General features: G+C 42.9%; 1 protein-coding gene across 1 annotated transcript in view; it reads left to right on the forward strand.

Annotated features, from left to right (window-relative positions):
• UNC13A (unc-13 homolog A) overlaps positions 1-26,291 on the forward strand; it is a 90,625-nt gene that overhangs the window by 48,939 nt on the left and 15,395 nt on the right. The window contains exons 20-37 of the mRNA XM_060785197.2: positions 45-208; positions 1,563-1,713; positions 11,290-11,358; positions 12,442-12,531; positions 12,780-12,914; positions 13,364-13,497; positions 13,637-13,722; positions 13,996-14,122; positions 14,243-14,339; positions 15,326-15,469; positions 15,637-15,720; positions 16,013-16,057; positions 16,219-16,296; positions 18,647-18,735; positions 18,857-19,009; positions 21,027-21,150; positions 24,943-24,981; positions 26,189-26,218. Of these exons, the coding sequence (XP_060641180.2) occupies positions 45-208; positions 1,563-1,713; positions 11,290-11,358; positions 12,442-12,531; positions 12,780-12,914; positions 13,364-13,497; positions 13,637-13,722; positions 13,996-14,122; positions 14,243-14,339; positions 15,326-15,469; positions 15,637-15,720; positions 16,013-16,057; positions 16,219-16,296; positions 18,647-18,735; positions 18,857-19,009; positions 21,027-21,150; positions 24,943-24,981; positions 26,189-26,218 (1,839 nt within the window). The remainder of the gene's footprint in view (positions 1-44; positions 209-1,562; positions 1,714-11,289; positions 11,359-12,441; positions 12,532-12,779; positions 12,915-13,363; positions 13,498-13,636; positions 13,723-13,995; positions 14,123-14,242; positions 14,340-15,325; positions 15,470-15,636; positions 15,721-16,012; positions 16,058-16,218; positions 16,297-18,646; positions 18,736-18,856; positions 19,010-21,026; positions 21,151-24,942; positions 24,982-26,188; positions 26,219-26,291) is intronic.

Below are 26,291 nucleotides of genomic sequence, written 5' to 3' on the forward strand. Positions count from 1 at the left end.
GCCTGACTCTTCTCTTCTGGTTTCATATCCCAACGGCCCATTAGAACCTTTTCCATTTTGTGACGGACATCCAGAACAACGGCGTGGTCAAGATCCCGGACGCAAAGGGGGACGACGCTTGGAAAGTCTACTTCGACGAAACGGCTCAGGAAATTGTGGATGAGTTTGCTATGAGATATGGGGTGGAGTCCATCTACCAGGCAATGACGTGAGTCAATGTCCTTTTCCTCTATGAAATTCATCTATGCGTCTTGTTGTGTGCTGTCAGGTTGGCTTTAACTTGTAACAACCATCGATATGAGAAACCCTTTGGAGGCATGATTATAAACCCTACTGATTCCTTGGGATCCTCTTTTCTAGCAGGTCCTATCTTGCAATCTATCCAAATATGAAAGCCTAAGAGTGCACCTACACTGTTGAATTCATACAGTTTGACACCACTTTAACTGCCGTAACTCAGTGATATCCAATCAGGGGATTGGTAGTTTGCTTTTATACCATTTTCTCACCTGAAATTACACTCCAATTGACTTTGGGTTGGGATATTTTGGCCTCAAAGGTTGCTTTGAGAGCCCATGATGCCTAAAGCTTTAAAGGGAGGTTGTTGAGGTGCCAACAAGTGGTTTTCAGCCAACCTATGGCCAGGTTTCAATCCAAATGGTTTCTTCAAGGTCATGAACGTTGTCCCCAATTGGTTCAGCAACTTGGTAAGCACCTTCAGATTGAGCCATAAAATGGAACGGATCCTTGGGACAGGTCATGGAAGCATTGAATCACAGAGTTGAAAGAGGCCACAAGGGCCAACTAGTCCAACCCTATTCTGCCAGAATTTACTATTTCTTGTTTGCAGGAGTGGAAGAAACAAAAAGTAAAAACACACACAACACCCCTGCTAGGTAGGCACGTGAATTCCTTCTCTCATGGCCTCCTCCAGCTGCACAATGGGACAGACTGTCTCCAAGTCAGGCAGTTAGTTCCAGTCCCCAACGCACTGCAGAGTCTTGGTCACACTTAGCAGAGATTTTATATCAGAGCCTCTGACCTTGTATAGTAGCTCACCAGCTTAAGTAAGCACACTTGAGCTCTAGCTTTCATCCAGACTCATTTGGAGGTTTATTCTTTAGTCAATACTACATCTAACTATTTACAGGCCTACTATCAGTATACAGAAATACTCACAAAGATATCAAGACACTCATACAACGAGGATGGCGATGGATTACAGATGCAGAGAGGTCATGGCAAGGAATCAAAGATGGCAGAGAGCAAGCTCATAGCAGAGGAAGTTGACATATAAGCTGTCCCTCTAGGATCACATCTCTACTCTCGTAACCCTTTCAGTGGACTGTGCTGTGAACACATGTGAATTGTATTTTTCCACACTGGAGGTATATGCAATGCATTTCTGTCTAATACAGCATTTCTGATCAGGAAATGCTACTTTTGGGCACCCCAAGTGCAGTGTTTTGACTCACCAGGAGAGCCCAGGAGTGCACCTCCATGAAAAGAGAGGAAAGCCCCAAACTCATGCTCTTTTTCTCCCCATTGGTCTTGTTTTCCAGGCACTTTGCCTGCCTCTCCTCCAAATACATGTGCCCTGGGGTGCCCGCAGTCATGAGCACCCTCTTGGCCAACATCAATGCTTACTATGCTCATACCACTGCCTCCACCAACGTCTCTGCCTCTGACCGTTTTGCTGCTTCCAATTTCGGGGTAAGTCCGATGGTGCGTAGAACACTCATTTCTTACTTATACTGTCTATGCTTTCTTTGGGAGGGAGGGGGGTGCATGGTGGGAAAGGGGGGAGCGTACCAAAAAAGTCGCCACAAAACGCCCAAATGTTTGTCCATGTCCTTATTGCCATTCCTGACTCCTTCTTGTAGGAGACTCCCAATTCCACCCCAGATTTGGAGAATTTCTCTAAGTGCCTAATATAGACCAAATAGTATATTTATGCACACAGCTTGAAGACTACCATGACTTGGTGTAAATGGGAGCTACATTTATCTTCAGCTAGGTCCCCATTTTGGAAAAGGGGAAAGATGCCAGATGCAAGAAGAACTGGGGAAAATGTTAATTCAGCGGTGACTTTTTGTTACGGCCCCTTCTAGGAAGAACCCGAAACCTGACCGAAGCTTCCTGATATTAGGGGTCCCTCTTCTGTCATGCGCTGGGCCTGTAAAGAATTGCCTTTAAAATAGGACGTGCAACTTGAGCCCAGCGGGAAGCCAGGGGCCCCGAAGAGAAGTTCTCAAGGATTTTCCACCACAAATAGTCTTTAGATGGCTTGTGAAGTATAACTAAGTCCTTTATTAATGAACAATCAAACAGAAACTTCTCTTATCTTCAATAAAGTTAAACAAATGCTTCCAGGCTTTTATGCATCTGGTGGCTTCCTAATCTTGTCCACGAAGGATAGGCAATTGTCTTCAATCACTGTTTCTTTACTTTAAAGGAAAATCCCTTTTTTAACTTCTCCCAGGCTGACTGTAATCTAAGCCTTACTGATGTGGGCTCCGCTACCGGGTTGAACTGTGTCTCGAGCACCGAGTGGACCTAACCAGTGAGGCCAGTAGATTCTCCAGCTGGAGTTCTTTGGTCTTCCAAACTGTTTACCCTTCAAAATTCCTCAAAGCTTTAGGGCTGTTTCCCTGGAAATCTTTGGAAATCTTTGATGCTCTTAAGACTGTTCTCCCATGAAAAGTCTTAAAGGTTGAAGCTTTTGTACAGGAGAAGCTTGTACACATCCTCTAAATTAGCTTTCCTTACTGAGACTAACTAAAAATGGCTCCCTTCCCTTCCCAATTGCCCTGAATAAGGGGCGGAACCAAAACTTAACGATGATGGACAGGTGACTTGCCCTACAACTGCAACCAAAGGAAGCCACCTTTCTGCAGAATCCCTGAAAACTTGGACTGCAAGCAAACATTTAATACAAAGCAAATAAAGTTGGAGCTCCTGGTACAGCCGTACCAGCACAGTCCCAAACACCAAAGAGTCTTTCTGAGAATCAAAGAATGCCATTCTGAAATAAAATGATAGGGAATATAGCTATCAGGGTCTGCTTGAAAGTGTATATGCAGCAAGAATTTTATACCTCTCATCCATGCAAAGGTTTCAAGAGTGGTTTGACACATCTCAACGCATAGAACAGCATAAGGCACACATCTAGGGAGCCCCACTACTTTCTGGAGAAACTTGTAATGTAGTATATTAAATGACTTATTGATTGCAGAAATCCAAACAAGGAAGCCATACAGTAACAGAGAACCAATCCTAACCTCAAAAACTTGGGGGTCAGCGGGGATATATTGGTTACCCTTACTGTAGAAAAAGCAGGATATTGCTGCAAAGTTGGTATGTGCAGAAGCCATTACTGCTGTGAGCGCCATGACAGGTTATATCTATAGCAAATACCAAGGTACTGAAAGTATTTGACCCGTTCAGTTTTGTGGCCCATGATCTGTCAAGACATGCATAGTTTTCCACTTTTTGGCAAAAATTAGAGTTTAGGATTTAACATAGCTAATTTGCAGTCTATTTATTTCACATTAATTTAAGGCTGATACTAGATAAGGACAATAGCACAGTATCATCTGCATATAGGAGTAATGGAACATAGATAGAATAGAGCAGGGGTCCACAAACTTTTTAAACAGAGGGCCAGGTCACAGTCCCTCAAACTGTTGAAGGGCTGGATTGTAATTTGAAAAAAACATGAATGAATTCCTATGCACACTGCACGTATCTTATTTGTAATGCAAAAAACACTTAAAAACAATAATTAAAATGAATAACAATTTTAACAAATATAAACTTATTAGTATTTCAATGGGAAGCCTGGGCCTGCTTTTGGCTGATGAGATAGGATTGTTGTTGTTGTTGTTGTTGTTGTTGTTGTTGTTGTTTTGTGCTTTCAACTAGTTTCAGACTTAGGTTGACCCTGAGCAAGGGCTGGGTAAATGAGCTTGGAGGGTCGTATCCAGCCCCTGGGCCTTAGTTTGAGGACCCCTGGAATAGAGCTTGGTGGCAAAGCAATGACTTAAGTGTTTAAGGCCAATACTAGATAAACACAATAGCATAGTATCTGTATATAAGAGTAAGGGAACATGTGTAGAATAGAGCTTGGTGGCAAAGCAATGAATTAAGTGCTAAAAACCTATACTAGATAAGGACAACAACACAGCATCATCTGCATATAAGAGTAAGGAAACATGTAGAATGGAGGTTTGTACTATGACCATTCATCAATGCCAAAGTCTGGGGTAAATCATACAGGAATATGTTGAGCAGAGTAGGAGCTTTTAGAAGAGCCATAAATGTCGTTTCCAACTAATTCATTTATGGGTTTCCTCCTTTGTAAGGTGGCTTGCATTATTCCTCCCTTGGTTCCTTATCAGGATCATTTTCAAAGCCAGCTACATCCCAAAAATGAGAGATTGTAAAGCTAGATACATCACAAAAGGAATCCCTTTCAAATTTGTAATATCCCAATAACCTTTGTTTACTCAAAAGCTTTAGAAAGATTGAATTCCAAGCCATAAGGTCTGCAGTAGTGCCTTATTTTGTTCCCATAGAATAACTCTAGTTCTTCACATTTCCAAATGTATCACAAGGAGAATTAGTATTCACAACATTGGTAAATCTGGACGCAACTGAAATTTACACCAGGAAGTCTTCCAGAGGGTAACGGGATGGTTTGTGTGAAAGAGATGTTGCAGAGTCCAAAACAAAATAAATGAAATAATGCAGAAAGCTATTCCTGAGGTCATTCCCCTTAGTTCAACCATAGTTTTATTTTCAATTATCCCACGTGTTTCTCTGCTGGTCCATGATCCATAAGATGTTACCTCCTCATAAGCTTCAAGTGCAATGAATGAAGGACCTTCTGTACTGTGGAAGAGTTGGAGATCTTTATTTTGAGATAAGATGGCGAGAGCAGAATATGGAAGGGAGGAGACAATCCACTGAAAACAGACTGGTGGACCTAGAGGTTCCTCAAGATGTGTTCCCTAGGTCTTCTAGACTCTATGGTCAATCCTTCCAGAATCTGATCAAAGGATCATGGGAAAGGCCTAGAGATTCTTAAAGATGTGTTCCCTCTAGAGATTTCTACATCCTTTGGTGTGATTCTGTGATCAATCTCTGGCCAAAGTTGTTCATAAAATCAACATGGAGGACTTTAAGAGCCTATATTCAACCCACAATATAGTCACCAGTTGTCCTCATACCTCCAGAGACCCAAACTACTCCATCTAGACTTCTCCTTTTGCTTGTCCAGGAAGAGAGCCCTTTTTGGGCAGGTCATGGACCAAGCTTCTCCTTCCACCAAATGTGGAAGATCACCCTCAAAGGTTGAATTGCTTCTCGCATGACAAAAAAATTCAGATAAAATATGCTAGAATCGTTGGTCCTTCTTTTTTTTTTTTTTTTTTGGCCTCTTTCTGGCCCCAAAACTACTAGGGTCTCTATCCAATCAGACACTAGGAGCAAGGAGATCATTTAATAGGTTTATTTGGCCAAATCTTTCTGCCAGGTGGAGCAATAAAAGAAAAGTTACACGCCAAAACCAAGACGCAGCTTAGCTTTATAGTCAAAACTTTGAGCATACTTTCAGCATGTGCACACAAACTATTTCATTCACCTTTTTCTTTCCCTTTTGTTCTTTTCTGGCGCGTCTCTTATCAGTGTTGTGTCAGCAGTAGTTTTATTAGTTTGGATTTTCCCCTAAACTTGAACTCTCCGCTCTTTTTGGTTACTCACTCCTTTCCACTCCGTAGCACATGCAAGACTTTGTTTAAACTTTATTTTGGCTGGTAATTTTTTATTTTTCCTAGCTCAAGTCCCTTCAGTTTGTTGGAATTGAACTTAGCCTGAGCTAATGGACATTCCTCACCCTGGTCAACATTTTTCTAGCAAATCCATGGTCTATTGGTGGACTATGTGTTTGGCATGTTGATAGGAGCAAGTAAAATAAATTTCAGTTACAACGTTGAAAAAGATGTCCCTCTGCACAAGATGCCCTCTGCTGACAAGAACAAGGTTGCCCAAACTTCAGAAGAAACTGGATTTGTGCATTATATGTCTTTTGTAGTCTTAAGCTAGGAGCCCCCGGTGGCGCAGTGGGTTAAACCCCTGTGCCGGCAGGACTGAAGACCAACAGGTCGCAGGTTCGAATCCGGGGAGAGGCGGATAAGCTCCCTATATCAACTCCAGCTCCTCATGCGAGGACATGAGAGAAGCCTCCCACAAGGATGATAAAAACATCAAAATCATCCAGGCGTCCCCTGGGCAACGTCCTTACAGATGGCCAAGTCACTCCTGACACGACAAAAAAAGTCTTAAGCTATTTCTCCTTAAAACCCATGATCCAGAGAATAATCCACAAAGTCAACAAGTGTAGGAATATCAGGATTATTTCAGTGCTGCAGTTTTAACCCTGCTCCATGTATGGTGAGAAGATCCAGGAGATACTTCCCATTTGCACTGCGGGGAATGACCTTGAATTCTGGCCCCTTTCTAAATGACTCTGCCTCTCTGTTTTAATGGGAATATTCAAAACTCTTCCTTATATGTGTGTGTGTGTTTCTTTTCTCAAAAGTCAATTACTGGAGATTTGTTCATACACAGTTTTTTCGCTTTGGGTTTCTACTCTCCTCAACAATCATTAGCCTTCACTTATATGTCCTAAAACAGTGGGTTTTTTCCTACCAAATATTAAAGATTCGGCTTAGGGAGAAATAGAGAATGGACGGGTCATTTATCAGTGGAATGGGGAATCCAGGTTTTCAACTAGCTCTCAGTGAGCTCTCCATTGTGTTAAACCTCTTTGGGGATGGGATTCAGGACCTTGGAGAGCTCTTAAACCTGGAATGGATTTCCTAGGACAGAGTGAAGGACTGGCCGCCAAAATCCTTGCTGATGTGTATTAACAAGACTCCAGTGACACTTCTGTATCTAGCCAGACATGTTTTCTTCAGTTAGGGGTTTCTTATAGGTCTTGGTAGCGAGTACTGATGTCTCTGTTTCCGTGTCCGAGCCGCAGCCGGACTTAGAATTTGAATTGAAATCGTTTTTGATGCTGCGAATGTCAGGCTGTGTACAAATCTTGTTTCTTTCTTTCTTCTTTCCTCTCAGAGAGCCTAAAAATTGGGCGTTTTCCCTCCCCCCCAAAAAAGCAGACTGTGTGGCTTTAACCCTCTGTGTGCCATGGCCGGTGCTAAGGCGTGCTACGGAGGCTGTGTTGTGGCGGATGTGCATCTGTGCTCATTTTTTTGCAAGGATTGCTTCTCGTTGTCTCTCGTGCATTAGGGCTAGCGGGAGAGGCAGGGCAAGGGAGTGGGGTGGAAAGGGGTCGCAGGGGGTGGGCAAACGGGGCTCGGGGAGGTTCTGTGGAAAGGAGCGGACACACAGCCCCTTTGAAGCCCACCACTGGGGCAGGAAAGTGGGACACTAATGGGACAAGGGAAGGCTGGATGCACTACATGGAGGACTAAGAAAAGGAGACTAGGTGACACAACTTCCAGGCACAAGCAGTTTATTGAAACATAACATTTGACCCAAAAATACACATAGTGGACTCTCAGTTAATTGGCATCCATGGGGGGTTGGTCGATACTGTTGCACTCTAGACTTGGAACACCTTTTCACCCAGCACCACACAGAGTAGTAGTCCTTACATACAAAAAATGAATAGTCCAAGGAACCGACATTGGAATCCCAAACATCCCGTCTCCTCTGCAACTGCCGGCACGTCTTTCTCATCTGAGGCCTGCAAATCACCCTGATCACACGCATACTCGTTAGTGGGAAACCCATTATCCCTCTCATCCTCTGAGGAATCCCCAGCATCTTGCTGCTGAACTCCAACAGATGCCAGATCAGTGTATTTTCCAGTTACTTGAGAATTACAATTCAAAATAGGCCTAACAGAGGTGTGCATTTTTTTTGTTAGTCCTCGTAAGTCATATCAAATTCATTAAAATTGTACTTACGAGGCGATATCCGACACGTGGGCATGGCCTGTACCAAAAATTAAAGAATCTAAACCCACCCAATACTTTTTCATTTTCATTTTGTAAATCTAGGAAGCCTCCCAAAGTCAGTTTCATTTTCAACATAAGGAAGCAAAGCAAAGCCAAAAAGGCTGCCTTTCCTCTTTAAATTAATGACTTTTCGCTGTGAGAAGGAAAGCAGGGAGCAGAGTTTGCTGGGAAAGAAAGTACAGAACTCTGGGAAATGTAGTTTGGGAAGGCAAAGAGCCCTAGGACAGAGAATTCAAAAGGCTCTGCCCTCAACTACATTTCCCAGAATTCAGCTCAGCATCAAAATGCCCCAATTAGGATAGAGGAGAGATTTGTCCCTCCAGTTCCAGTGAATGGTTGAATCTGCAAACAGAGGGACTGGCTGATACTTTAATACTAGCAATTAAATTTTTGCTAGGCTGGGAAGAAATCCCTAAATTTGAAGTTTTATTGGTGAATATGAGAGACATTCAATGAAATAACTGTTGTGGCTTTTTTAACAAACATTTTTGTCAAAACTTTTTTTAAATCCCTAAAATCAGTAGATATATGAATATTTCTAAAAGTTGGGGGGAATGATCCCCTGTTATCTTGTGTCATTGTATAGACAATTCAAGGAGATAGCTCTTGTAGCTTTTTTTAAAAAAATGTTGTTTGTTAAAAAAAATTAAAAATCACCAAAAAATCTGTGAATAAGTGAACCGTTCTGAAATTTGATAGGCTAACAGTGGTAAATGTGTTCTACCATTGTAGTGAGTTTCACCCCAATAACTGTAAAAATGAGGGAGAAGGGAGCCCCTGAATTTTCCCCATTTGCACAATTACTATGATGAAAGAGTAACGAAATTTCGTTACTCTCGTAATATTAACAACATTTTAACCAACTATATTTTAGAAACACATTAGAAACAACACGCCAGCACCTAATTTTGCAATTTGAAACATTTTTTAAATTATTGCACATTTATTTACAGTATTTATAGCCCGCCTTTCTCACCCCAAAGGGGACTCAGAGCAGCTTTACAGAGCACACGTACGGCAAATGTTCAATGCCGCTTATACAATTGACAAGGACAGACAACAGAAACAGGGGTAAAGGCAGTTTTTCCCATCTTATTTCCAGCATCTTGGAGGTTGTGCTTGACTCCGGCCATGGGGGGTGGGGTGCTGTTGCTCCATCTTCCATACCGAGGAGCTTCCCTCCGATTGACGTCCTTAAGGGCACCTTTATTACCTCCCCACTAAAAGTGGAACCTATTTTATCTACTCACATTTCTGCTTTCAACTTGCTAGGTGGGCAGGTGAGCTGAGGTTAATAGCGAGTGCTTACCTGGACCTGGGCTCAAACTGCTGACCATCTGATTGGCAGGATTTTTCTGCAGCACAGTGGTTTAGCCTGCTGTGCTAAGTCTGGCCCTTCTAAGTAACTAATACATACTCCATACTATACCATACCATAAACTCTGTATTGACTTGATATTAAAATGGAAATATGGGATGATAATAATCATGATCATAATATTAAACTCCCGTTTAACTGGCACCCATGGTTGATGCCGAATAAATGTATTTTCTGGACGCTTGAGAGTCACTATTAAAAATAGACCTGACTCATGCTATATCTTAGAGTTATTACCATATAGTCAACTTGGATTTCTACAAAAAAGAAGCCAAACTAATATTATACTCCAGACTGTACCATACCATGGACTCTGTATTGATATTAATATTGAAATACAGTCACTAAAAGCAAATGCAGACAAACTTAACATAGTTTTTAATTTTGAATATGTTTTTATGATTTTTAACTGAATTTTTAAAATACCAATGATATTTAATTCTGACTCGTAGATTTTTAAATTGTATAGAAATGCTTTTAACATAAGGTGCTTTGAGTCTCCTGGTGGAGAGAAAAAGCGGGGTACTACTACTAATAATAATAATCACCATCATAATAATAATACCCTTTTACCGTTTTACTATATTATAAATTAGGTTTTATTTAAACTATTTTTTCCTTGCTTTTTTTGCTGGTTACTTGAGAGTTCTGGTTAACTGAGAGCCTACTGCCTACTCAAGGTCTGGGAGACATCTGCCGAATAATATTTCCAACAGAGATGCGTATCGTCTCATTGCCTCTTCCATCTTGGCAAGTGGGGAAAGGACGTTTTTCTGGAGGAAATACTTCTGGGGCCACCGTGTATATATTTTGCATGATGTGGCCTTGTTTTGCATTATACACATACACACAATTGTGTTTTAAAAACCAAACCACAACCAGGGCATGGGTGACTAGATAGGAAGCAACGCAGCATAGTTCCAGATTTCCACTCACTTTTGAGGAGCTCTCCAAAGTCCCAAAGCTGGATTTCAGGACCTTGGAGAGCTCCTTGAAAGCCGAGCTTAAGGCCTTAGTATATATATCACAGAAACAGTAAGATGTTCAAGGGGGTGTGTTGACCAGCCCCATAGGGCTTTTTTAGGGGAAAGGTATGGGGGTCATTTAACGGGGGGGAAGGCTTACGGGTGACTCCTCTGAAAAGGATCGTTTTGCTGTTTGCATGCTATGTCGCACCAGCGCAAAGTCCATGTCCTTTCTGCTTTGCTCAGAAGTCTTGGGGAAAGTGGGAAGGGGAGGTGGTATGGGGCAGAGGGTCACCGGTTGGGGGGAATCCTCCACCTATCATGAACAGATCTGTAGGGTTCGGATAGATCTCTTTCCTCCTCGGGAAGAAAACAGACCAACTCAGGGTGGCTCTTGGGCGTCGCTTTTAGTCTCCTCTCTTGGGGCCCGGCTTCTAGGAAAGGACAGAATTCTGAATTCAATCACAAATAATACACTCATTCAGAGGTGAAGTGGTAAATAATACCCAGAGCCGGGTCCTAAAAAGTCACGCAGCTGGGTTGATTCTTGTTAAGAGGGTTTCGCCACCTGGGTCCTATGTCAATGGAAGCTTCCCTTTGTTCCTGATCCGTAATCAATGAGGTTGAGGGGTACGGAAGACCCAGAATAACCCTAACCAACCCAACCATCCTTAGGATAAGAAAAGGAATCCATTTTGGTGTCCTATATTCAGATTCCTTGTCCCAAAGTCTTCTCCCCAAGCCAGGTTGATTTCTTAATTGAAAGCCTTTGCTGTTTAAGCCCAGTTGAGTTGGTGCCACAACAAGATCTCGGGTGGGGTGCATGAACATAGAGGGGGGGTCAGCGATCTGCTGTCTTTAATTTCATTTACCTGCTTCTGGGGCCGGTTTCTTTCCACAGAAAGAACGGTTTGTCAAACTGCTGGACCAGCTCCACAATTCCCTTCGGATCGACCTCTCGATGTACCGGGTAAGGATCTTCTCAATATTGGGGGAGGGGATGGGACAATGCTTGTACAGGACCAAGCTGGAGTCTCCTTAGAAGTATTTTAAGATCCTTTCTTTGAATGTTCATCCTGGTATTTCCTGGTGGTGGCCCATCTTCTAAAATGCCATACACAATGCCTGGTATTCCTTGGTGGCTACCCATCTTAGGAAGTTCCTGATGCAATGCTGGTGTTCCTTGGTAGTCAACCATCTTCAGAAATGCCATATACATTGTCTGGTATTCCTTAGTGGCCAACCATATTCTGAAGTGCCATATACAATGCCTGGTATTTCTTGGTGGTCAACCATCTTCAGAAGTGCCATATACAATGCTTGGCATTTCTTAGTGGTCAACCATCTTCTGAAATGCCATATACATTGCCTGGTATTTCTTGGTGGTCAACCATCTTCAGAAGTGCATATACAATGCTTGGTATTTCTTAGTGGTCAACCATCTTCTAAAATGCCATATACATTGCCTGGTATTTCTTGGTGGTCAACCATCTTCAGAAGTGCCATATACAATGCTTGGTATTTCTTAGTGGTCAACCATCTTCTGAAATGCCATATACATTGCCTGATATTTCTTGGTGGTCAACCATCTTCAGAAGTGCATATACAATGCCTGGTATTCCTTAGTGGTCACTCATCTTCAGAAATGCCATATACAATGCCTGGTGTTCCTTGGTAGTCAACCATCTTCAGAAATGCATATGCATTGTCTGGTATTTCTTAGTGGCCAACCATATTCTGAAGTGCCATATACAATGCCTGGTATTTCTTGGTGGTCAACCATCTTCTGAAATGTCATATATGTTGTCTGGTATTCCTTGGTGGCCAACCATCTTCTGAAATGCCATATACATTGCCTGGTATTCCTTGGTGGTCACTCATCTTCAGAAATGTCATGTACAATGCCTGGTATTTTTTGGTGGTTGACCATTTTCTGAAGTGCCATATACAATGGCTAGTATTCCTTGATGGTCAACCATCTTCTGAAATGCCATATACAATGCCTGGCATTCCTTGGTGTTTCTTCCATCTCTGCCCTTTTCTCCCTCTACAGAATAACTTCCCTGCCAGTAGTCCTGAAAGACTACAGGACCTCAAATCGACCGTAGACCTCCTGACCAGCATCACCTTCTTCCGGATGAAGGTATTTAACAGGCCTTCTGTTTGGTTTCCAGAGATTGATAGACTGAATGGGTTTCTCGTGGTTCTGGAGCTAGGTAGTAGTAACTGATGACTTCCATGCTAATGAGGTACAGCAGTGGTCCTCAGTCTTTTTGGTGGCTTGGAATTCAACTCACAGAAGTTATAGCTTGAACAACAGTGAGGAATTCTGATAGCAGAAGTCTGTAACAAATAGTTGCACACACCCCATTTGCATCAACCTTTGCACAGGTCCAGGAACTTCAGAGTCCACCACGAGCCAGCCAGGTGGTCAAGGACTGTGTGAAGGCCTGCCTCAACTCAACGTATGAATACATTTTCAACAATTGCCATGAACTCTACAGTCGCGAGTACCAGACTGACCCGGTGAGTAGGAGAAGTGGGCAGGGAAGTTCTCCAAGATGCTGAACTAAATGAGAACTTGGGAGGAGGTCTCCGAGTTGGTGTACCAAGAAAGAGTGTGGGAGGAGGTTTCCAGTTGGTGGACCAAGAGAGAGCTTGGGAGGTGGTCTCCAAGTTGGTGGAGCAAAAGAGAGCTTGGGAAGAAGTCTCCCAAGTTGGTAGACTAAGATAGAGCTCCAAGTTGGTGGAGCAAAAATGAGCTTAGAAGGAGTTGTCCTCACTAAATGCATCTATAATAAGGTAGATGAAGTGAAAGCCTTCTCCCAAGGACTTCAAAATTCAGATCGTATGAGATCCAGATTTTCCAGTAGGAAAAATCTGAAAAGAATAGAAGGGACAGTCACATTGTTGGTCTTCCTTCATCTGAGATGACTTTTTTTTCTTTACCCTTCCTCCTCCCTGTCTCCTCCTAGACCAAGAAAGGCGAGTTGCCACCCGAGGAACAAGGCCCCAGCATCAAGAATCTGGATTTTTGGTCCAAACTCATCACCTTGATCGTCTCCATCATAGAAGAGGATAAGAACTCATACACCCCTTGTCTCAACCAGTATGTATGCGAACCTGTGTTTGACCCTCCCACCTCTGATAAAATAGTTGTTTTGGGGTTAGGTGGAAATGTTGCCCCCTTTCCATAGGAGTTTTTCCACCATCAGGCCAAATTCATGCCATCTCCAACTTCTTTTCAGGTTCCCTCAAGAGCTCAATGTTGGAAAGATCAGCGCCGAAGTGATGTGGAACCTTTTTGCTCAGGATATGAAGTATGCAATGGAAGGTGAGTCTTTTCCATGAAAACCCAAAGGAGTCTGTTGATATGGAAGTCAATGGTAGAGTTCGGGCAGACCTCTGTGGTTTCCAGTTATGGTCCACTTGTACCATTTTCTAGACTAAAAAAAAATCATACAGAACTAATGAATGGTGGGGTCATTTCTGTGCCCAAACTAACCAGGATCTGGCCATGTTGGAACCAATGAGAGGTCCACCATCATCTCCTGCAGCCTTTTTGCTTGGCCATAAAAATAACCCAGCTGCTTCTCTTTCTCTTCAGAGCATGACAAACACCGCCTTTGCAAAAGTGCCGATTATATGAACCTGCACTTTAAAGTAAAGTGGCTCTATAATGAATATGTCACAGACCTCCCGTCCTTCAAAAGCCGTGTTCCGGAGTACCCTGCGTAAGTCATGGGTCAAAGAAATAGAAAAAGAAAACAAAAAGATATTACATGTAGAAATATATGTGAAATGGAACTAACGTTACAACACCACTAAACTTAATTTTCCCTCTCTTGCTGCAGGTGGTTCGAACCATTTGTGATACAGTGGCTGGATGAGAATGAGGAAGTTTCGCGTGATTTCTTGCATGGGGCATTGGAACGGGACAAGAAGGATGGGGTAACATTTTGGTTTGGATATTTGTTTCAGAAACATACATTGAGACAGAATGATTAAGCAAAGGGAACAGCTTAGTAGATGGAATGCTGCAGATGTAGTATATCTTCATTCCAGGAAGGACCTCAACAAGTTCCCCATGATACTCTTGCAAATAAAGTAGTAAAATGTGGACTACTGTTGATTGGGAATTGGCTGACCATCAACTGGTTCCTCTTCATCCTGGAAAGAAGTGACTTATGGGGTTCCACCAGGTTTTGCCCTGGACCCAGTACTATTCAACATGGGATTCCTTAACATATCTTTCCACTTGAGGATTTTATTTAGTTCCTTCACAGCAGCCCTTCCAAACCCTAATCATCTCCTGATTTCCCATCCCAACAGAGTGCCCCAAACCATTGAACTCTGTTTTGGAAAGTCCCTGATAGAGGTCTTCAAGACCTTGAACCTGATCTAGGAAAGACTCAGATAGAGATCTCTAAGGCATTTAACCTGGTCTAGGAAAACTCTGATAGTTCCAAGGTGTTGAACCAGATCTAGGATAGACACTGACAGAGGCCTCCAAGATGGTGAAGCTGATCTGGGAAAGACTAATAGAGGTCTCCAAGGCATTGAAGCTGGTCTAGGAAAGACTCTGATAGCCTCTAAGGTGTTAAACCAGGTCTAGGATAGACCCTGATAGAGGCCTCCAAGACACTGAACCTGGTCTGGGAAAGACTCTAATAGAGGTCTCCAATGCATTGAACCTGGTCTAGGAAAGACTCTGATACAGGCCTCCAAGACGTTGAACCTGGCCTTGGAAAAACACCCAATGAAGCTCTCCAAGGTGTTGAGCCTAGTCTGGAAGATTCCTCACTAGAGTTCCCCCAGGCTCTCCAATGCTCTCCAAGATTGATCTTTCCCTAGAAATGATCAATCTAAGGTAGCTTGCAATTTCTCACCACAAGGAATGCATCTTCATCCTCTTCATCCTCTTTGTCTCCCTGCAGTTCCAACAAACCTCTGAGCACGCTCTCTTCTCCTGCTCCGTGGTCGACGTCTTCTCCCAACTCAACCAGAGCTTTGAAATCATCAAGAAACTGGAGTGCCCTGATCCCCAAATTGTGGGTCACTACATGCGCCGGTTCGCCAAGGTAAGGAGAGGATCTATGTCATCGGAATTCAGATCTCAAAGTTGTCGTCCACATCGTGGGAGCTATATTCCAACAACCACATCCACTCTCCTTTGAAGATATGTTCATGGTCCAATCTAGGACCAAGGTCCTCTCATACTTTCTCTTCTCCTGGCTTTGCTTTTCAGACCATCAGCAATGTTCTCCTTCAATACGCTGAGATCATCTCTAAGGATTTCGCTTCCTACTGCTCCAAGGAGAAGGAGAAAGTGGTGATGTATCCCATCTACCTCTCCCTACCCTTGCATGATCATGAGGGCATTGCTCACTAGACTTTAGAATGGATAATGCAACTTTAGATCGCAAGTGGGAAACTGTTGAACTCGATGAGGTCCTTAAATTATTGTGTATATATCCCAGTCATGCGCCTGGGGTGCCCTTCCAAAATTATTCATCCAGATATAGAATTTGCTCGGCCCACAAAGCTAGGAAAGGCAGGAGGAATGTTTCCAATGAGTCCAACCGTTTCTGTTTTGTTTTGTTTTATTTCAAATACCGCCACAGAGGAGAGAGACCACGCCACCACAACCGGTTGCCAGCACAGTCAAGGTGGGTCTATTTGGGGTTTGATAGAACTTGAGTGGGGAGATATATATGTCTTTTTGTTGCTGTGTGCCTTCAAGTGCTTCCCAACCTTTTGTTTTGACCAGGTCTTCTGTTTCCTCTTAGTATTTATTTATTTATTTATTGCCTCTTGGCTCCTCTTCTAGCCCTGCATCCTGATGAATAATATACAACAGCTCCGTGTCCAGCTGGAGAAGATGTTTGAGGCTATGGGCGGAAAAGAGGTTTGTCTTTCTCAATGAAGCTGATCAATGTAGTAGTTAAACTGCAATGTAGCTAGTAGGGCTGTGCAATCGGTGGAATAAAAATTTCAAAACTCATTACACAATTAGGGGGTGCCTGCATTTCTAACGTGTTTCTTAAGTATTGTTTGTGAAAATTTTGTTACTACAACGAGAGTAATGAAATTTTGTTCCTTTTACATTATAGTAATTGTGCAAGTGGGGAAACTTCAGGGGCTACTGTTGATTGGGAATTGGCTGACCATCAATGGTTCCTCTTCATCCATCATTTTTACAGCTATCAGGGTGAAATTTGCTACAATGGTAGAACACATTTGCCACTGTGAGCCCACCAAGTTTCAGAACGTTTCGCTTATCCACAGATTCTTGGGGAATTTTCAAAGTTTTTATAAACAACATTTTTGTTGCACTCCAGGACTGGAAACACCTATGTTCACCGCACCACACAAGAGTCTGGGTATATAAGCAAACAGTTTGTTGTAAAAGCATATAAAAAGCATATACAAATCAGGAATAAGAAAGGAAGATATATAATCCAAATGTCTCATAAAGTACCAAAGGTGACAAAGTCCAGGAACAACCAGGAATCACAGATACTGCATAAGTCCACAATCAAGAAGGTATGACTAATAAAACTTGAACAGGAGTACATGAACAGGAACATAGAAACTTTCAGGGTATATTAAATCCAAAATCAAAGCTTGACTTGAACCAGGAACAAGAGAACTCAGGCATACACAGGGTTGCCTGAACTGACCTTAAGGTAAACAACTTGTTGTTTAATAGACACCCATGAAATCATTCCGTTTCCCGTTAATTTCCTTCACAACTTTCCCACATAATCTCTCTGAACGACGTAATCTATTTTCAGCTCTGATTTGTAAATGAAGACTTTTGTTTATCTCGGTAGATACAGGTGGGTTCTCATGGGAACCTTATCACTCAGCTCTTCACTCAATTCTTTATCTGCTGTTGCTACTTCTGACTCCCCTAAATGCCCTTGAGGCCCTGCACTTTCCAAGCCGGTTTTCTCACAGAGAGAACCATCATTTCCCAGACTTGAGAGCCCATCACTTTGTACCACAGGAAAGCTCACAATCCTCTCTAAATCATCAGTTAAACCATCAGCATCTGGTGGCTGATCAATAACATCTTTTAAAAAAACTACAAGAGCTATCTCCTTGAATTTTCTATGCAATGATACAAGATAACGGGATCATTCCCCACAAGTTTCAGAAATATTCATACATCTGCTGATTTTAGGGAATTTTTAAATTTTTTGACAAAAACGTTTTTGTAAAGTCACAACTATAATAATAATAATAATAATAATAATAATAATAATAATAACAACTTTATTTATACCCTGCTACATCTCTCCCAGGGGGACTTGGGGCGGCTTACATGAGGCCACGCCCATCAATACAATACAATAAACACAGTATTACACAGAAACATAAAATGCAAAAACCAATATAATAGACAGCACAGCAATATAAAATCAAACATCAAACACAAAGGAATTTCACTGGGCAGGGCCAATTCAAGAATAAAGTTTACAATTTTAAAAACACTGGGAGATAGGGCAGTGTAAAATTGTCATGAAGGGGGGAGGAAGGATTTAATTGCACGAACCAGATTACCCAATAAAACTTCCATAAGGGATTTCTTCCCAGCCCAGCACAGAGATTGACTTACTAAAAGTATCAGTCAGTCCTCCTTTTTGCAGATTCAACCACTGAGTGGAACTCTGGCTGGCTGATGCGATGCAGGGACACATCCTGCATAGACATCCTGACTGCGGCTTCCTGATGCTGAGCAGAATTCTGGGAAATGTAGTTTAGGTCTGAGCCTTTCGCATTCTCTGGCACAGGGCTCCTCACCTTCCTAAACTACATTTCCCAGAATCCTGTGCTCTCTCTGTCTCTTCCCCAGTGTCTCTTCCCTGCTTTCCCTCTCCTCATAGTGAGAAGCCACTCATTTAAAGAGGGAAGGTAGCCTTTCTGGCTTTGCGTTTCCTTGCGTTGAACATGAAACTGACTTTGAGAGGCATCCAAAGTTTATAAAATTCAAATGGAAAAGTATTGGGTGTTTTGATTCTTAAGTTTCTGGCGTACGTGTTGAATATCACATTATAAGGACGGATTGAACAAATTTGATCTGAATCATGACGCGTAACAAAACAATTGCAGAGCCCAAGTAGCTAGATAATCACAGCCATGTCCACTTGGATTGGGATATTCCTTTATGGTCTTCCCAGTGGATTTAAATGGCAGGGGGGAACTACATTGCCCATCAAGTGCTTGAATTGTGTGACCTTCCGCTTTCATAGCTGGACACAGAAGCAAGCGACATCCTCAAGGAGCTGCAGGTGAAGCTCAACAATGTCTTGGATGAACTCAGCCGGATCTTTGCAACCAGGTACGGTCCATTGGAGAAGGCGGGGGATTCTGTAACTCCCAGGAATCCAAAACTGGGGTCAAACTGCATTTGTTCGACAGCATAGATGCATTTGTGTGATTTGTCCTCCTCTTACTTCCAGTTTCCAGCCACACATCGAGGAGTGCGTGAAGCAAATGGGTGACATTTTGAGCCAAGTCAAAGGCACTGGAAACGTGCCAGCCAGTTCTTGCAGCAGTGTGGCCCAAGACGCCGACAACGTCCTCCAGCCCATCATGGACCTTTTGGACAGCAAGTGAGATGAGAGAAATCCCCCCAAAGTCTTCTTTGGCTCTTCTTTTTGCTCCCATTACATTACATTGCTGATCCTGTATCCCCTTCGGTCACCCGATGAGATCCTTTCCCCTGTTGACCACCGAACGCTTGGCTTCTTTTACTCTTGGGACACTTGCCCACTTTTTTCCTGATATAATTCCTAAAAGGGTTTAAGGGATGGGACGAAATGTGAGTCTTTAAATGGCTTGACATTGGTGTGTGGACAGTGAGGGAAAAGGCCTACCGATCAAATTGGGAGATGCTTGACTCCAAAATGACCCCGAAACAGATTGGAAAGGGATGAGAAAGGTACAGTGCTCCATTTAGGCAGAAGATAGGAAATACAGATACAGCAAAACCTTGAGTTACAAACGAACCGATTTACGGGGTTTTGAGATAAGAGTAGCCGTTCGGTTGTGGTTTTGCTTTGACATAAGAGCTGAGGTTTGAGTTACAAGCAAGTGTGAGAGTCGCCACTTTAAGCAGGGCATTTCAGGGAGCAACCAGGAAAGCTTCTTTCTCTTGTCCTTATTGCTGTTATTTCTGCAAAACTCCTAGGGCTTTGGGAGATTGTGGGAAAGCCGAGGTGTCAGGAGTCTATCATTACTAATAAGGATAGAAGTTAATCAGGATATAAGTTTACTAAACTTCTATCCTGATTAAAATTGATTATTCTTCTACTTGATCATTTCAAAAGAAATTTATGGAATTGCTGTGAGTTTTTCAGGCTATATGGCCATGTTTCAGCAGCATTCTCTCCTAATGTTTCGGCTGTATATGTGGTTGGCATCTTCAGAGGTTCTGTTGGCAGATAAGCAAGTTGGGTGTATATATATCCCTGTGGAATAATGTCCAGGGTAGGAGAAAGGACCCTTGTCTGTTTGAAGCAAGTGTGGATGTTGCAATGAGCAATCTTGAATAGCATTGAGTAGCTATGAAGCTTCAGAGTCAATCAGTGAGGGTCTCTGCATAGAGGTATCTGCACAAGCATGTGAACAATGTCAACAGAAAGGAGGAAACCATGAAATAAACAAAATCTGGTTACCAGTATTTTAAAAAATACCAGACTCAAGGATCACTACTCAGAAACAGGAGACCTCCAGACAGCAAACAATCAAGAGCCAGTGGACACCTCCCAAACAGAGGATGCCTCCAGGCAACAAAGGCTAGGCCCCCTCTATGCAGATACTCTCACTGATTGACTTTGCAGCTTCAAGGATACTCAGTGCTATTCAAACTCGCTCATTTCAGCATTCACACTTGCTTCAAACAGACAATGGACATCCTGAACAACATTCCACAGGGATATATACACTCTACTTGCTTCATTACCTCTATGCAGGGGCCCTCACTGATTGACTTTGCAGCTTTAAGGATACTCAATGCTATTAAAGCTTGCTCATTGCAGCATTCACACTTGCTTCAAAAAGACAAAGGTTCTTTCTCTCACCCTGGACATTGTTCCAGATATATTTTATACACTCCAGTTGCTTCACTACCTCTATGCAGACACCATCACGGATTGACTTTGCAACTTCATGGCTCCTCAAATGCTAACTCAAGCTTGCTAATTGCAACAGACAAGGGTTTTTTTCTCCCACTCTGGACATTACTCCAAAGGCAAGGCTACTCAACACGACTCAAGTTTGCTCATTGCAACGTTACTCTTGCTTCAACAGGCAAGGGTTCTTTCTCCCACCCTGAACATTATTTCACAGGGGATATATACACGCCACTTGTCTCACTTCCAACAGAACTTCTGAAGATGCCAGCCACAGATGCAGGTGAAACGTTAGGAAAGAATGCTGCTGGAACACATTGACAACCCAAAACCTATTATTATTATTATTATTATTATTATTATGCAATAGACTCTCAAATGAGTCGACAGTGTGATATGGCAGTGAAAAAAGCCAATGCGATTCTAGGCTGCATCTATAAGCGTCTAGTGTCCCACTCCTTCACATTCTCGTCTTGCTGTTGTCTTTTTCTGCCAGCCTGACCCTTTTTGCGAAAATCTGCGAAAAGACGGTCTTGAAGCGGGTCCTGAAGGAGCTTTGGAAGCTGGTGATGAACACCATGGAGAAGACCATCGTCCTGCCACCGTTGACCGACCAGACGGTGAGTGCCTGGCTTAAACAACCAAGTGTCTAGCCCTCGGTGTTTGTTTCAGTGTTTGAACGGAAACACCTTCCTAGCTCCGGTTACGATCTGGAAATTAACGGATTAAAATAAGAAGCACGTGAACACCTGCATTGGGCAGACGTGTCCACTTCTTGCATATCTATCAGTGTGCAAAATAATCCCAAACTGTCCACCTGGGTGGCTGAGAGAGTGTGCCCCTTTCCAACCGCCCACAAATACTAGCGATGTGTACAACTAGAAAACACAACTGAAGGACAGTGAGGCTCTTATTTCTAGGTTGGTTTTGGTGTGGGATAAGGTCCAAAACAAGGTCCATCGATAGCAAAGATATCGTAAATCCCAAATACTTTCTTAGTCCGATTCAGACATGTAGACAACATGATGAAAACCGCAAGTTCAGAAACATATCAGTGCAACAAAAATCCACTTTGCGATGGGACCTTGAGAGTCGTAGTTTGACAAGGCCTTTCACCTTCTCTGCCCAAGAGCGCTGGAACCGCAATAAACTACAACTCTCGCGTCTTTGATGCAAAGAAAAGGAACCGGCGCCTTGCAAGTTGGGTCCCAAACGACACATTCAATCCCACCAATCTATAACTCCCATTGATTCATTTAATTCAGGATTAAAGTCTGGGTTAGAGCTCTGAGATGGTTGCAAAACCCGAGTTCTCAATGTGAACAAGCAATGAACTGTCGAAGGCTTTCATGGTCGGAATCACTGGGTTGTTGAGTTTTTCGGGCTGTATGGCCACGTTCCAGTCGCATTCTCTCCTGACATTTCGCTTGCATCTGTGGCAGGCATCCTCCGAAGTTTGTTCAGAGATCTATTGAAACGAGGCAAGTGGGATGTGTGTATCTATATAAATAAAAATGTAACATTCGTTTGGGGGATTAACATAACTCGTAAACCACTGGACGAATTTACACCAAATTTGGACAGCATACACCTAACAACCCAATGTATGTCCTTCACTCAAAAAATTGATTTTGTCATTTGGGAGTTGTAGTTGCTGGGATTTATAGTTCACCTACAATCAAATAGCATGATAGAATTGAACCAACCGGGGCATACAGGACTCCCATGACCAACTGAAAACACTAGAATGGTTTGGTGAGCATTGACTTTGAGTTTGGGAGTTTTAGTTCACCTACATCCAGAGACTACCATGGACTCAAACAATGATGGATCTGGACCAAACTTGGCACGAATATTCCATATGCCCAAATATGAACACAGATGGAGTTTGGGGGGAATAGACCTTGACATTTGGGAGTTGTAGTTACTGGGATTTATAGTTCACCTACAATCAAAGAGCGTTCTGAACCGCACCAATGACAGAATTGGGGCAAACTTCCCACACAGAACCCCCATGACCAACAGAAAATACTCAAGGCCATCCAGTCCAACTCCCTTCACCAGAGCAAGAAAATGTAATCAAAGCCCTCCTAACAAAGAGCCATCCAGCCATAGATATAGATAGATATGATTCACACACAGAGAGATATAGTATCATAGATTTGAAAGGGACCCCTGAAGAAGGACAATTATATGTTTCATGTCCCAGAGTAGGCAAACCAGACAATCTCCACATCAACACTGACAAAAAAAACCCAAGAAATACTGTTTACCCACAAGCATAAAGAAATTACATTTATTAGAAACCAACGCTTTCTCATTACTTTATTTTCCAGACCACCAGACTGGGCCACAGCAACGTGTGGCAGGGGACGGCATGCATATATATATATATATATATATATATATATATATATATATGCGCGGATTAGCATAGAGTAGCCTTGCAGCTGCAAAGTAAATCACTGTTGTCTGGAGGCATCCTTTGTTTCTCCCAAGCTTGACAATTGCAACACTTACTTGCTTCAAATAGACAAAGCTTTCTTTCTCCCACCCTGGACATTATTCCACAGGATAGATATACATCCCACTTGCTTCACTACCTCTATGCAGAAACCCTCACTGATTGACTTTGCAAACTTCATGGCTACTCAATGCTATTCAAGTTGGATCATTGCAACATTCACACTTGCTTCAAACAGACAAGGGTTCTATCTCACACCCTGGATATTGTTCCAGATATATATTATACACTCCAGTTGCTTCACTACCTCTATGCAGAGACCCCCACTGATTGACTTTGCAGCTTCATGGCTACTCAATGCTATTCAAGCTTGCTCATTGCAATATTCACTCTTGCTTCACACAGACAAGGGTTCTTTCTCCCACCCTTTATTATTCCACACACACATATATACACACCAATTGCCTCATTTCTAATAGAACTCTGAACAAACTTCTGAGGATGCCAACCACAGGTGCAGGTAAAACGCCAGCAAAGAATGCTACTGGAACATGGCCATACAGCCCAAAAAAACTCACAGCAACCCAAGCAAAGAACTGTTTCCAGCAGAAGATGTATTGATTCAGGCACCTACTGCTTCCGTGAAATCAATTCCTAGAAAACCCTGGGTCGATGGCTCAAAACCGACCAAAATCAAGGTGGTGCGGGCAAACTTGTTGCATTTTGAGGGTTTGGGATTTGTAGTGTGGGGATAGGAGAGGCGGATTGGTGGGGACGAAAAGGGGATGGGCTACTCAAGTGACAGTTGTTCTTTTCACTTGCTCCGCTCCTTCCACCTGGGCAGATGATTGTAAGTATGGCAGGTCAACCCTGTCTGTCTGTCGTCCTCTCTCTTCTTGTGCCTTCCCCAACAAAGTAACTTGAGCTGGTTTATCTGTCGTCCTGTGGCTGGCTATCTTGTTCCCCTGCCCCTTTCCGTGCCGTCTGCTCCCTTTGCCCCCCCCCCCCCCCAAACCCACCCAAATGTCTTGGCCTCTTCTTGTTCTCTGCCTCCCTTTCGCTGTCTGGTTTCCTGGGATTGTTTCTGGGCGGGGATTGGTGGATGGAGCTGGGATTGCAGGGAAGAAGGCATTATATGGTGGACATTGAACATAAAGGCTGAACCCTCCAAGACTGAATGTGAGTCTTAATGGATGGATGGATGGATGGATGGATAGTGGATGGATATATGGATGGATAGATGAATGACGGCTTTAAGGGACTTCCCCAAGAGGAATCTTTCAGATAGATAGATAGATAGATAGATAGATAGATAGATAGATAGACAGATAGATAATGACAGTAGATGACAGACAGATAGATAGAGAGATGACGATGGATAGATAGATGAATAGATCAATTGATAGATAGATAATGTATGCTGGCTTCAAGGGACTTCTCCAAGGGGCTAAACCCTTCAGATAGATAGATAGATAGATAGATAGATAGATAAATAGATAGATAGATAAGAAAGGATGGGTAGATAGAAAGGTAGGTAGGTAGGTAGGTTGATGACATTGGGCGGGTTGGATGGATGGATGGATAATGGAAAGATAGATAAATCAATAGCTTGATGACGGATGGATGGACAGATAGACAGACATATAAATGCTGGCTTTAAGGGACTTAAAGGGCCGAAGCCTTCAGAGATAAAGACACCAATAGATGGATGACAGTAGATAGATAGATAGATAGATAGATAGATAGATAGATAGATAGATAGATGACAGCACATAGGCATTAATAGCAAATCTTGTTCCACTTTGAGATTAAATTCCAAATAACAAATCTCAAATATCTTCCCTTTCCTTCCTCTTACTTTTTCAAATCTAAACCTTCCTCCTCCTCCTCCTCCTCCTCTTCCTCCCCATTATGCCCCATTGATCACTTTGTGATATTATTTCTACAGGGGACTCTTTTACGAAAACACGGCAAGGGGACAGAGAAGGTAACTTGCTGTTTCGTGCTCTTTGACTGTCTGTGGCCACAGAGCCTGAGCAGGGACTTAGCCAGCCCAGAGAGAGATCTAGGAGTCAGGAGATTTGTAGTTCTGTGTCGTTGAGGTGTGTCTTGTGGTTTTTGTCATCTGTTTCGTCGGAAGTGAGTATCTTGTCTTTTTCGGAAGGTTGTCCTGCCCAAGGATATCTACAGGATCTTGAGATTTGTTTGTAGCAGGGTTATTGAAGAGTAAACACACACAACACCCTTGCTGAGTAAGCACGTGAATTCAGTCCTCTCATGGCCTCCTCCTCCAGCTGCACAATGGGATAGACTGTTTCAGATAAGCAGTTAGTTCTGATCCAAAAAAACAATGCAGAGTCTTGGTCACAGTTAGCAGAGAGTTTATAGCACAGCCTCTGACCTTGTATAATAGCTCACCACTTTAATAAGCACACTTGAGCTCTGGCTGTCATGCAAACTCCTTTGGAGGTTTATTCTTAAGGTGTTGCGTTATACAACTACTTACAGGTCTGCTATCAGTATACAGAGATACTCACAACCATAGCAAGACACTCACACGATGAGGATGGCGATAGATTATAGATGCAGCAATATCAAAGATGGCAGAGAGAAAGCACATGGCAAAGAGGAAGTGCACATACATGCTACTCCAATTTCTCCCTCCGGGAGTCACAGGAAATGACTCAGCCGTCCCTCTATAATTACATCTCCACTCTCTTAACCTTTAAGTGGGCTGTGCTGTGGACACATGTCCATTAGAACTGTATTTTTCCACACTGGAGGTACATGCAATGCATTCCTATCTTACACAACATTTTTCTACCTAACATCGTTGTCCATTGACTTCTGCTGGAACTACAACTCCCAACATTCTCTAACATGATGCTATGGCATTGAAAGGATATGAAACTGTTCCAGATTTAGGTCGAGCATTAGGGGAACCTTCTAGTCGAGCCACGGAACCTGGGGATGATGGGCTTTCCTTTGGAAATCTCGTAGTTCATTCAAGCATCCAATTGGGCCGACCAATTCCAAAGAACAGCTTTAATGTGTCCTGAAGGTGGGGTTGATTCTAAGGCCCAGCATCCCCAGGCACAGTGAGGATGATGGGATGTGTAGTCTGACTCGTCCCGTGGATGCTGACCTTTGCTTTGGCTAACGGTGCCAACAGTCCTGTTTCTGTTTTTTTCCAGAGTAGGGGGAAGCCCTCCAGCCACACCGAAGTAAGGAACCACAATTCAAACCTGTAGCTTGCTTGGTTTTATTTTCCTTCCCCTCCATCTGTTTGTCTGTAGA

The sequence above is a fragment of the Anolis sagrei genome, chromosome X, assembly GCF_037176765.1.
Source record: "Anolis sagrei isolate rAnoSag1 chromosome X, rAnoSag1.mat, whole genome shotgun sequence".
NCBI lineage: Eukaryota > Metazoa > Chordata > Lepidosauria > Squamata > Dactyloidae > Anolis > Anolis sagrei.